This window comes from Bos indicus x Bos taurus, chromosome 12 (genome assembly GCF_003369695.1).
Source record: "Bos indicus x Bos taurus breed Angus x Brahman F1 hybrid chromosome 12, Bos_hybrid_MaternalHap_v2.0, whole genome shotgun sequence".
In the NCBI taxonomy this organism is placed as follows: domain Eukaryota; kingdom Metazoa; phylum Chordata; class Mammalia; order Artiodactyla; family Bovidae; genus Bos; species Bos indicus x Bos taurus.
Genome location: NC_040087.1, coordinates 17630335 through 17644245, shown reverse-complemented (window position 1 = coordinate 17644245; position 13911 = coordinate 17630335). Strand labels below are relative to the sequence as shown.

At 36.8% G+C, this 13911-nt stretch overlaps 1 protein-coding gene across 1 annotated transcript in view; it reads left to right on the top strand.

Moving 5' to 3' along the window:
* Positions 1–13911, top strand: part of SUCLA2 (succinate-CoA ligase ADP-forming beta subunit) — a 44736-nt gene that overhangs the window by 16280 nt on the left and 14545 nt on the right. Inside the window, exon 5 of the mRNA XM_027557236.1 lies at positions 11005–11133. Within this exon, the coding sequence (XP_027413037.1) occupies positions 11005–11133 (129 nt within the window). The remainder of the gene's footprint in view (positions 1–11004; positions 11134–13911) is intronic.

Below are 13911 nucleotides of genomic sequence, written 5' to 3'. Positions count from 1 at the left end.
CTGGCTTTCTGAGTGCATTGGTTAAGTTTTATGAGCTGAATCTGTGTGCTAACTACCTTGTCTTTTGAAGACTGGGTTCATATTTGGTAGCCCTGGTCAAGATTTGATGTAGAACATCACTAAATTATATAATTGGTAATATGACATAAATTTTAAGAGTCATGAAACTATTTTCTTATATAAAATGTCTTTTAAAAAATAGCTGTTTTCCATACTGTGTTTTTTTTTAACATTTAATTAAGTCTTCTAATAATTTTTGAATGATATTATAAAATGTCTTTTGTAACTTTTAATTTTTATAAGAAAGTATTTCTTAAGGTATAACACTAGATGGTAGTAAAAACCCACTCAGGATATAAGATAAAAAGCATTGTTTTGTTTGGAAGTGATGTCTTTACCTCTAGGTTTCTTCATGTGATAGAATTTGCTTTTGTAAGTTGCCTTAGAAATCCCATGACAGTAATCTTGTATATTACAAACATTTATAAAAATTATGTTTTTACAAATTCATTTATGTTTTTCTACATTTTCTTTTCCTTTTCAGTGATGTTATATATCAGCATCTATCATTCTGTTAGTTATTATGTTTTTACTTTTTGTTATAGCCAGGAACAGGATACATGTGCCTAAACAGTTTGAAATAATGAGTCCTGTTATATTGCACATTCAGAGTAGCTCATTTTTATGGGAATAAATGTAGCAATCTGAATGTGTTTTAAAGATACAGCTATAACACTGTGAATATGTTTTATTAAAGATATGTTAAAGCAATAGAGAAAATGATCAAATTTGAATTCATTTTAAGAACTTGAATTTTCAGAGAACTCAGAGTCTTATTAAGGAAAACTGTTTTTATTTCATTTGTACAAGTAATACATAGTTGTAGTAATTCATGCTGAAAATTTAGTAGTACTAGTTGAACCATTCAGCCAAAGACATTATAATGTAGTTTGATACTATCATGTTAGACCAATGTGGAGTTGGTTGGTGTTACTTTTGGGGGTACAATGAGCTATTTTGGGAATCCCTGTGGACAGTTGCTTATTAAACAACAAAAAATAAGTCAGCCATTTAAATTAAAAAGAAAAGCACATTTTGATTGTATTAAAGTCAAATGCTTCTGAGTTAATAGCTCTTTAAAAATTGATTTGGTTGCTTATCTGTTTCTAGGAGATGAATCATAAACTCTACTGGTCTTCTTCAGTGTGTATCACATAAGGAAGCCTGAGCAGATATGTACCATAGGGTTGATGTGCCCCCCAAAATTGATTTTAAGTTCCTCTTCAGTATTTTGGCACTTTAAAATTTCTTAACATTTGCCTAGTACCCGTTGGGTACTTTTGGGCTGAGACAAATCTAATTTAACAAATCATATTTGCTACTTAATTTTTCTAGTAAAACATTGCAGGCTGCTGTAAATGAATGGTACATTTAACTCTGTCAGTTTTTTTTTTTTTTTTTACTTTCTTGGATTAGATATAAAATGTGCTGCAAGAATTCCAAATTTTATTTTCCATACTTTTATTTCTTTAAAAAGAGATATATGAAGTGGCTTCTTTGTCATGTAATTTTAAATTCAGTTCCATTTTAAGGCAAAACCTTTCGTAAGACTGACAAGAAAAGAGAAATTTAGGCTAAGAATGTGAAAATAGCATTATTAATTTATTTGAAATTATAATTCTTTGCTAGAACTTACTGTTCTGAAAGTTTATCACTAAAATTTCAGAGTTGAAATGCAGATTATTTGAACTACCAATTCATTCAACAGGCATGACCATATGCAAAACTACAGCCATTGTTTTAACAGATCTCTTTCTTATTTTCCTATGTAAGCTTTCTTCTGAACAGTTGACTACAAATTTGAGGGTTTCTTTCTAATTAGTCAGGGAATTAGTACAAAGAGCAGTTCACTTTCAGTTCAGTTTATAAGCAGTTCAGTTTCTATATTTAATTTCTTCTGTATTTTTTTAGATTTTTCTCTAACTTATAGCCAACTCTTAGAGATCTAATCATTACTTTAGTGAGAATTTAATATTAACTATTTTCCCCCAGTAGCGCTGCATTTTATGTGGCTCTTCACTTCTCTTATTAGTAGATATGAGAAGAAAAGGACTGTAAAACTAAAATAAAATGTTCAAATAAACTCTAAAAGTTTATTTATTCTACCTCTTCTTCTGAATAAAATAGTATTAATCTGTAGATTAATTCATCTATATTATACTTCAGTAGGAGGACAGTAGTAGATAGACTCTTAAATCTGAATTTTTTCCTCTCTCTTTAGATCTCTGTAAAAGCTTATAATTATGAATTGCCTTTCTAGGGAGGAAATGAAGAATGCCTTTTCATTTGAAGTTTGTAGAGTGTTGAGGTCCTTTAATGGACCGGAACCTGGTGGTCTGAAGTCGACCGAAAAGAAAGTAGAGAGAAAGAGGCTGATATTATTTGGTTTACGCAGAAAGCCAATAAAGCCCCTGGCATGGGGCTTGCTCTGTTCACAGAGGCCTCAGGCGCCCTCTCAATGGGGTGAACGTGCAGAGCACCTTCTCAAGAGGGTTTTAGAAGCTTGGGCAGGAAAGTGAACTCAGAGAGCCTCTGCGCTCCAAAGAAATAGCCTGAGAGAGAGAGAGAAAGACAGACACGGGGACCAAAGCTCTAATGGAGCAGAGGTGTTTTAATCAACATGGTGTGGGCATATATACTGTAGTTATTCTCAGCAAAGATAAAGATTAAAATTCCAGACTTATAAAACATAGGCGATCCATAATAAAGAGACAGAGAGTTGTAAATAATCACTTTTACCGTATGGTTCCTGTGTATTCTCCCTTTTTTAATTTTTTTATTTGCAATTTTAGTGTGTGATGTGCTCGTTTGACTATACCTTGTACCTGTGGATTATAAGCAATACCTGTAATATGTTTAATAGAAGAAGATTGTAAAAATTGTTTAAAGTGTCCAGAAATACAGGCAGGGCCATTGTCTATTTTTATAGAACTAGGAGTTCCCATTACAGCAAAACAAGCTAATAAGTGAGTTATAACATGTTGTATAGCCTCACCACGAAGAGGTGTGGCCCAAATAAAAGCTTAATACCTTGTGTGATGGGTAGAGGTCTGTTAAGAGATGCCATTTGTTAGATTTCTTTTTTATAACAAAAATAGGAGAGTTCCAAGGAGAACAAGATTCCTCAATATGCTTTAATTCTAGTTGTGTATCTATAAGTTCCTTAGCTGCCTGTAATTTCTCTTTCATGAGGGGCCACTGCTCTGTCCAAATAGGCTTGTCATACTTCCAAGTTATTTTAATAATTATATTGTTTGTTAAATGAGCAGTGGCCCCCAGGAAAAATGTGGAATGTATATCTGAGTTTGCCATATCTTATATCTTTTTATTAAAAGCATATATCTAGCTTTTCCTTAGCAACTATGAAGTGTCATATATTAGCATTTTATAGATTGGTGAATATATTTATTATATATATTTAGTATATATAAATATATTTATATATAATACATTATATAATATATTTATTAATAGTTTAAAATCTCTTTCGTTTTTCTGTAAGAAAAACTTTGTAAGAGGAAGTTAATGTTCAGTAATTAATGTTTTAAAATCTTATTTTATTTGGAAATGACCTAGTTATTTAATAAACTTTTATTATTTAGTTTAGTACAACTCTAGAAATTTAAGTTATCCCAGTCTTAAGAGATTATTTTTTTGGGCTTCAAAATCACTGCAGATGGTGATTGCAGCCATGAAATTAAAAGATGCTTAGTCCTTGGAAGGAAAGTTACGACCAACCTAGATAGCATATTCAAAAGCAGAGACATTACTTTGCCAGCAAAGGTCTGTCTAGTCAAGGCTATGGTTTTTCCAGTAGTCATGTATGGATGTGAGAGGTGGACTGTGAAGAAAGCTGAGCACTGAAGAATTGATGCTTTTGAACTGTGGTGTTGGAGAAGACTCTTGAGAGTCCCTTGGACTGCGAGGAGATCCAACCAGTCCATTCTGAAGGAGATCAGCCCTGGGATTTCTTTGGAAGGAATGATGCTAAAGCTGAAACTCTAGTACTTTGGCCACCTCATGCGAAGAGTTGACTCACTGGAAAAGACTCTGATGCTGGGAGGGATTGGGGGCAGGAGGAGAAGGGGACGACAGAGGATGAGATGGCTGGATGGCATCACCGACTGGATGGACGTGAGTTTGAGTGAACTCCAGGAGTTGGTGATGGACTGGGAGGCCTGGCATGCTGCGATTCATGGGGTCACAAAGAGTTGGACACAACTGAGCAACTGAACTAAAGAGATTATTATAATAATAGATTATAATAATAGATTATTCTATTAAAATATAATTATTTTTAATAGTTTATCTAAAAGTTTTCATCTCGTTTATATATTTATATATATATATATAAAGAGTTAACCTTTTTGTTGACAAATTTAGTTTACCTTAAACCTAGGCATAATAAAAGTATTATATAATGTTGATGACTTAAGACATGTCTTAATTAGATTAGCAAACAATTATATTTAAATTATATTTATATTTAAATAAACATTATATTTAATATTTTTCAGTTCACGTGAATTTGAATTTAAATAGAGCTCATTAACTTCATATTATCTAAAAACAAAGCTGGTATATCGAGGGCAGCACTGCCGGATGTTGAGGGTTTGAGAGAAAAGATGGAATTTGCCCCAGGTTTTTGTTGAAGGGGACCTGGGGGGTCCTCTGCTTGGAGTTTCCTGGAATAGGTTTTCTTTCAGTGTCAAATTTAGACTTACAATCTTTGGCCCAATGCATTTCTCTATGGCAGTGAGGGCAGATTTTTGGAGGTTTTTTATTTTTATATTTTTTCATATTTTTTTCTTTTTTTTTAAGCTTTCTTAGGGCCGTCCCTTTTTAAATGGTTCTTATTTCCACATGTAAAGCATCCTTTATTTCCCTTTCTTAAGGCAGCAGCTATTGTTTCAGCTACCATTTGCATCTTTTGAATTTCTAATCATAGATTGCGACAAGCCTTCAAATAATCAATAATAGTCCCTGTCTCATGAATTGGAGCTATAGCTTTTTGACATTCCTGATTTGCATTTTCATAAGCAAGTAATTTCTCTAGTTGCCTTTTGGCTGCTTCTCTAATTACAGTATGGGAAATAGCAGTTTGTAATCTAGCTAAAAAATCAGCATACCTTTCATTAAGTCCCTGAACTTTAAATAAGTGATGAAGTAAAGTAGAAAAGTGATGGGGCTTTCCAGCCGTTTTACCCATGTCTTAATACTTACCGGCCTCAATAGGCCCTGGGGTCACTCTGTCCGAATGTGCATACGTGTACCAAGTCCCTGTTCTGGGCGCCACTTGTTGAGGTCCTTTAATGGGCCGGAACCTGGTGGTCCAGAGTGGACCGATAAGAAAGTAAAGGAGAGAGAAAGAGGCTGATATTCCTTGGTTTACGCAGAAAGCCAGTAAAGAACCTGGCACCAGCCTTGCTCTGTTCATGGAGGCCTCAGGCGCCCTCTTGATGGGGTGAAGGCACAGAGCACCTTCTCGAGTGGGTCTTAGAAGCCCGGGCAGGAAAGTGAACTCAGAGAGCCTCTGTGCTCCAAAGAAATAGCCTGAGAGAGAAAGAGGGAGGGAGAGAGAGAGAGAGAGAAGGAGAAAGAGAAAGCAAGACACGGGGACCAGAGCTCTGATGGAGCAGAGGGGTTTTAATCAACATGGTGTGGGCATGTATACTGTAGTTATTCTCAGCAAAGATAAAGATTAACATTCCAGACTTACAAAACATAGGCGATCCATAATAGAGAGTTGTAAATAATCACTTTTACCATATGGTTCACAAGAAGGAAGAGGGTACTTATCACCGTATAGAAAAACTAAGGAAAGAAATGCCTGGATTCCTCAGTCTCTGGGAGAGGCTTGCCTCTCCTCTTAATTCCTGAATATTCAGGAATTAATAAGGAACAGAATTCCTGACAGATCCAAAACAGCACACAGGAAGCCTCCTGTTAAATGCTTCCTGACAGTAGAGAAAGTAAAAATTATACTTTTAATTTCAAACATTTCCCTTTACTTGGGCTTGCGTCTGTTTTCTTCTTTAGTTTCAGAAAGCAACAGTGAATTCTTATGTTAAATTGTGTGTGTGTGTGTGTGTGTTGCAGTGAGTTCTGACACCAGGATACCCAGAGTTGAGCCAGACTTCACAGGTTCAGGGCACATTCCTCTGCATGACTGCCCTCAGTTCAGATATCAGTTGCAAGTTTAGCGTCCCCAGGTCACCCTCACTTCTGACTAACTGGCAACAAATTTAGGGATTCCTAGTATCCCTCAGGTTCATAATTTGCTAGAATGACTCACAGACCTTAGGAAAATACTGTATTTGTGATTACAGTTTTATTATAGCCAAAGGATAAAAGCCAGAACCAGCGAAATGGAAATGCACAGGGCGCGGTCTGGGAGAGTCCCACACATAAAGTTTTCATTTGCTTCAGGGTTGTGTCCCCTTCCTTACATACTGATATGTGACAACATGCAGAGTATTGTGCAACCTCAGAAGCTCACTGAACTTGTGGTCTAGAGCTGTCATTTTTTAAAGTTGTGGTCAGAAACATAGAATATGAAATTTACTGTCTTCAACTGCTTTTATGTGTATCATACCTAAGATCTGGTCCCATCACTTCATGGCAAATAAAGGGGGGAAAATGAAAACAGTGACAGACTTTATTTTCTTGGGCTGCAAAACACTATGGATGGTGACTGCAGCCGTGAAATTAAGACTCTTGCTCCTTGGAAGAAAAGCAATGACAAACCTAGAGAGTGTATTGAAAAGCAGAGACATCACTTTTCCGACAAAGGTCCATATAGTCAAAGCTGTGGTTTTTCCAGTATTCATGTATGGATGTGAGAATTGGACTATAAAGAAGGCTGAGCGCAGAAGAATTGATGCTTTTGAATTGTGGTGTTGGAGAAGACTCTTGCGAGTCCTTTGCACAGCAAGGAGATCAAACCAGTCAGTCCTGAAGGAAATCAACCCTGGATATTCATTGGAAGGACTGATGCTGAAGCTGAAGCTCCAGTACTTTGGACACCTGATGCAATGAACCGATTTATTGGAAAAGACCTTGATGCTGGATAAGATTGAGGGCATGAGGAGAAGGGGATGACAAGGAATGAGATGGTTGGATGGCATCATCAACTCAGTAGACATGAGCTTGAGCAGCCTCCTGGAGATAGTGAAAACAGGGAAGCCTGGCATGCTACAGTCCATGGGGTCACAAAGAGTTGGACACAACTTAGCCACTGAACAGTAACAACAATATTGAAATCTAGTCATGTAATATTACATTTAAAAGGTACAAAGATGTACAGGGAAATATAAATCTTCCACCCACCCTTATTCCTCTACCACACAGTTTTTTTTCCTTGAAGACTGATACTTTTTAAAAATCTTTTTTTGCCTAAGTATAATAACTCTCTTTAAAAAAAATAAATAAATAAATACTCCCAGCCTCATCTCTTTGGCTATTGCTGTATTTTGAGGATTTGAAACACTGTATTGTTTTCCAAACAGTACTGAATGTTTTGGTTTGGCCAAAAGGTTCATTCAGTTTTTACCATTAAGACAGCTATAGTAGTGCTTAGTTGTTTTTAATTTCATTTGAAACACTTTTGTTAGATTTGTGTTGTGACAGCTGTCAGATCAGTGAGCTTTAAAAAAAACAGGACATCACAATTGGTGAATTTTTGTATAGCCATTTTAATATTGAAGATGGAAGAAAAAAGCAGTGTTTTTGGCATATTGTGTTTTATTGTTTCAAGAAAGTAAAAATGCAACTGAAATACACAAAAAAGACTTGTGCAGTGTATGCATAAGGTGCTGTGACTGAGTGAATTTGTCAGAATTGGTTTGTGAAGTTTTGTGCTGGATGTTTTTCATTGGACAATGCTGCTCGGTCGAGTAGACCAGTTGAAGTTGATAGAGATCAATTATGCCTTTTGCTGCTGCTGCTGCTAAGTCGCATCAGTTGTGTCCGACTCTGTGTGACCCCATAGATGGCAGCCCACCAGGCTCCACCTTCCCTGGGATTCTCCAGGCAAGAACACTGGAGTGGGTTACCATTTCCTTCTCCAATGCAAGAAAGTGAAAAGTGAAAGTGAAGCCGCTCAGTCGTGTCTGACTCTTTGCGACCCCGTGGACTGTAGCCCACCAGGCTCCTCCATCCATGGGATTTTCCGGCAAGAGTACTGCAGTGGGGTGCCATTGCCTTCTCCAAAATGTGGCTTTTATTTTTACTTAAAAAACCGGATGAAGATTTTGGCCAACTCAATAATATTATTTCTTTACTTTATATCTTGAAATGAATTTGTTACTGAAACATTTAGATGCTGGGGTAGAAGAGTGAAATTAGTCTTTAGGTTTTTTTTTTTCTTTCCTGAATTAAGAATCGTATATTCACTGTAGAAGTTATTTTTTTTTTTTCTTCAGAAAATGTTGTTGCTCATCGCCAAATAGTGACACAACAAAGTAAAATAATAGAAGTCTTATTTAATGTTTTACTTCTTATCTTTTTTGTGTGTCTGTGAATAATGGGAGGGTGCACATTTAAACACACTTTATGTTAAAAAAAATTTGAGTATAGAATCAAGGGTTTTGTACCTTTTTTTCTCCATATTATACTACTGAATCATTTTCCGTTCCAGAAGCATTAAATAATCTTCAGTAGAATGTTTTTTACCGTTTCCTATTTTTGCATATTAAGATTATTTCCAGTTTTGTGCATAGATTGGCAAATCTGTTAGATAATTTTGCTTCAAGGTTTTTTCCTTAACTGATCTTCAGTTCAGTTCAGTCGCTCAGTCGTGTCCGACTCTTTGCGACCCCATGAATCACAGCACGCCAGGCCTCTCTGTCCATCACCAACTCCCAGAGTCACATGAGTCACTCAGACTCAGTCAGTGATGCCATCCAAGCATTTCATCCTCTGTCGTCCACTTCTCCTCCTGCCCCCAATCCCTCCCAGTGTCTTTTCCAATGAGTCAACTCTTCACATGAGGTGGCCAAAGTACTGGAGTTTCAGCTTTAGCATCATTCCTTCCAAAGAAATCCCAGGGCTGATCTCCTTCAGAATGGACTGGTTGGATCTCCTTGCAGTCCAAGGGACTCTCAAGAGTCTTCTCCAACACCACACTTCAAAAGCATCAATTCTTCGGCCCTCAGCCTTCTTCACAGTCCAACTCTCACATCCACACATGACCACAGGAAAAACCATAGCCTTGACTTACACGGACCTTTGTTGGCAAAGTAATGTCTCTGCTTTTGCATATGCTATCTAGGTTGGTCATAACTTTCCTTCCAAGGAGTAAGCGTCTTTTAATTTCATGGCTGCAGTCACCATCTGCAGTGATTTTGGAGCCCAAAAAATAAAGTCTGACACTGTTTCCACTGTTTCCCCATCTATTTCCCATGAAGTGATGGGACCGGATGCCATGATCTTAGCTTTCTGAATGTTGAGCTTTAAGCCAACTTTTTCACTCTCCACTTTCACTTTCATCAAGAGGCTTCTTAGTTCCTCTTTAGTTTCTGCCATAAGGGTGGTGTCATCTGCATATCTGAGGTTATTGATATTTCTCCCGGCAATCTTGATTCCAGCTTGTGCTTCTTCCAGTCCAGCGTTTCTCATGATGTACTCTGCATATAAATTAAAGGAGCAGGGTGACAATATAGAGCCTTGACGTACTCCTTTTCCTGTTTGGAACCAGTCTGTTGTTCCATGTCCAGTTCTAACTGTTGCTTCCTGACCTGCATACAGATTTCTCAAGAGGCAGGTCAGATGGTCTGGTATTCCCATCTCTTTCAGAATTTTCCACAGTTTATTGTGATCCACACAGTCAAAGGCTTTGGCATAGTCAATAAAGCAGAAATAGATGTTTTTCTGGAACTCTCTTGCTTTTTCCATGATCCAGCAGATGTTGGCAATTTGATCTCTGGTTCCTCTGCCTTTTCTAAAACCAGCTTGAACATCAGGAAGTTCACAGTTCACGTATTGCTGAATCCTGGCTTGGAGAATTTTGAGCATTACCTTACTAGCATGTGAGATGAGTGCAATTGTGCGGTAGTTTGAGCATTCTTTGGCATTGCTTTTCTTTGGGATTGGAATGAAAACTGACCTTTTCCAGTCCTGTGGCCACTGCTGAGTTTCCCAAATTTGCTGGTATATTGAGTGCAGCACTTTCACAGCATCATCTTTCAGGATTTGAAATAGCTCAGCTGGAATTCCATCACCTCCACTAGCTTTGTTCGTAGTGATGCTTAGGAGACTTAAAAGTTAACTTAATTGATTAGTATTTATGTCTCATTATATTCACGATAATAGCTGGAGCTCTTCTTTGAAGGCAGATAGCTTTCTTTTTCAGAGAAGGCAATGGCAACCCACTCCAGTGTTCTTGCTTGGAGAATCCCAGGGATGGCGGAGCCTGGTGGGCTGCCGTCTGTGGGGTTGCACAGAGTCAACCGACGGACACGACTGAAGTGACTTAGCAGCAGTAGCAGCAGCTTTCTTTTTCACTGACCTCCAGTAGCCTAGAGATTATAAATCTGAACATTTGTTCATTAGATTTTCCCTTTTAAGTACCAGTCAACTGTTTCTATTATTTTTTTAAATGTTCTTTAAACAATACTTTAATGAACCTTCAGTTCTTGTGAGAAATGTAGAGGTTATATTTCACATATACATGTATATTTATATTGTTTGGTATACATTTTGTATATATTTTTAATCCTTTTCCCCTCACTGGTAAGACAGTGTCTTCCTCCTCCTTTTCCATTATTTCAGTTGAATGTTTAGAAGAACAGTGTAGGAGATGCAAGGACAAATTCTCAAGGGGGTTTAAAAATAGTGGGAAGTGACAGATGTATAAGTTTAATAGTATGCATGAATAGATTTTAAGATTTTATTGATGGGTCCAAAATAAAATCTAGATGTTTTTTCTGTTTCCCTTCCTGCTAGGGTCCTGTATTAATAGGAAGTTCTCACGGTGGTGTCAACATTGAAGATGTTGCTGCTGAGACTCCTGAGGCCATAGTTAAAGAGCCTATCGATATCGTAGAAGGCATCAAAAAGGAACAAGCTGTCCGGGTATGTTGTGTTTTGAAACATTTCTAGCTTTTAATTGGATTGTTGCAACACTTAAAGAGAATTAACTTTATGTAAGTGAAGTGCTTGATAAAACTTCTGAAAACATTTTTTTTGAGTGTCAGGTATGTTAAATCTTGTTTGAAATGGAAACTTTTTAGAAGTATGTACAGCATTTTACTTCATATCCTCCATAAATATTTTAATATGTATTTTTAAAAGATAAGGATTCTTTTAAAAGAGCCACTATACGTACCATAGCCATACCTAGTAAAATCAGTATCTTCACTTACCCAGTCATTCCCGTTCCCTAGTTGTCTCATGTTTTTTTTTCTTTTAGAATCTGTTTGAGTTGGGATCCACATAAGTTCCTTCATTGCAGTTGGTTAATAGGTCTCATAGGTCTCCTTCTGTTAATAGCTTATAGGTTTCCTTTTCTTCACTTTCTTCATCCATTTTCTTTCATTTGTTGAAGAATCTGGAGTGGTACTTTGTTTTTCATACTCTGGATTTTACATCTGCATGGTGGCATTTAATGTGTTCCTGTCCCCCCTTTATTTCCTAAACACTGTATGGAATGGTAGGGACACTGTCTCATATACCCGTATTGATAGATCAGTGATTTTATTTTGGGGGTCTTATGGGTGCTTTAAAGATGCTGATTAAAGCTGTGGGCTTTCTCTCAGTGTATTCACATGCACAGTACATTTTGCCTGCAATTTCACTAGTTTTCTGTACCATCCTTCTTGTGTGCCTCTGCCTCTCATTACATTCCCCCCTCAAAAAGAGCTCTCCAAGACAAAAACTTAAGTATGAAGTTAATTATGGTGTGTGAGAGTTGCTTGGTAATGTTTGTAATATTGCTATTAAATTGTTTATATATAAAAAATAAGTGACCCATCTTAAAAAGAAGTTTGAGTATTAAAGTTTGAATGAAATTAACATCTCTTATCAGGAAACTGTCAAACGAAGCTAATGGTATTGAAGTACAGTAGAGCAGGAATTTTGACTGATACAGAGACCTCCCTGATAAAGCGTGAAGCAAGTCATTTAGGCAAGTGAGTGGTATAAATGTTTAAAGGGGACAGAGATTTGACTCATTAGATAGTTATATGAGAGTGGTAACTAGAGTCTTGAATTTAGATGAGAGAGAAAACACTTGATTTACAACAGTATTTGAAGGAAGAATGTACTAAGTTTGTAGCTTTTTGAGTGATGGATGAACGGAAATACTACTCAGTATAATGCGAGACAAACTGATGTCATACTGGGCTGATCAGAATTCTTTTGCAATTCTCAGATGTTTAAATTTAAAACAGTAGATTGTGACTTCTGAAAAATTTCTAAATGAAATGGTACTTTTAATTCTTCTTATTCTTTTTTTGAAATGTCTTAACCCCAAATGGCATTTCTCAATTAGATCATCCACTTTATTTGTATTTAATTGTTTGCATTTGAATTCTTATAGAAATCACATTCACTTTCAAAGAATTTAATATTTTCTATTGTTAAAGTTAAATGTATTGTAGTATTAGATAACAATTGGAAAACAGGAGAAAACTCCTCCAGAGGGTTCCTGAGCAGCTGTGGCAGTTAGGATTAAAAAAAGAGACATGTAACTTCCATACATGTAGCTTCTTCTGTAGGTTCAAAATTGCTTATAAAACTTTAAAAAATTATAGATTTTTGATCACCTATAGAACTTGTGAACCATAGCCTCTGGGTTGAGACCTTGGTGTATGTATTTTTTAAAAAGCTCTTCAGGTATATTTAGCAAGAAATCTTTGCTCAAGACTGTGAACTCTTCTACTAGATTAGAAGCTTGAAAGTGAAAGTCGCTCAGTCATGTCTGACTCTTTGTGACCCCATGGACTATATATAGTCCATGGAATTCTCCAGGCCATAATACTGGAGTGGGTAATCTTTCCCTTCTCCAGGGGATCTTCCCAATTCAGGGATTGAACCCAGGTCTCCCATATTGCAGGTGGATTCTTTACTAGCCGAGGCACCAGGGAAGTTTAAGTTTAAGGTATCTTTTGAATCTAGCATTTATTAGGTGCTCAGTACTCTTGCCTAGAAAATCCCATGGATGGAGGAGCCTGGTGGGCTGCAGTCCTTGGGGTCGCGAAGAGTTGAACATGACTGAGCGACTTCACTTTCACTTTTCACTTTCATGCATTGGAGAAGGAAATGGCAACCCACTTCAGTGTTCTTGCCTGGAGAATCCCAGGGACGGGGGGGCCTGGTGGGCTGCCGTCTGTGGGGACACACAGAGTCGGACATGACTGACGCAACTTAGCAGCAGCAGCAGTAGATTTTTGAATGAATAGGATGATACTCATTTTACTAGTCATTTTACTGAATGTAGACACTCTTCATAAATTACCTAAAAGGTAAAATAGGGTTAGTATTTTGGCCATTGTTTTTAGACCAGTGGGATTAGTAGTCTACCTTTTATATGTAGTTTTAATAAAATATTAGCCTCTTTTTTCAGTTTAGGTTGGCTATAAGACTCAGTGGCAGTATGGAGGGTATGGGATAAACATGAGAACAGAAATTGAGGTGAATGGCAAGTCATTTGACCTCTCGGAATCTCTTTCTTTGTAAAATGGGCATATTACCTGCTTTGTGAGGATTTTGCATAGTTTTGTTTAACCATTTATTGATAATAATGATTAATATTTGATCATAAATGATTCATGCTTATTATTTAAATGATAAACTACAAGGTTATTTATTTGCAACAATTTAATGTTGATTGGATGTTATGCAGCATTCTTG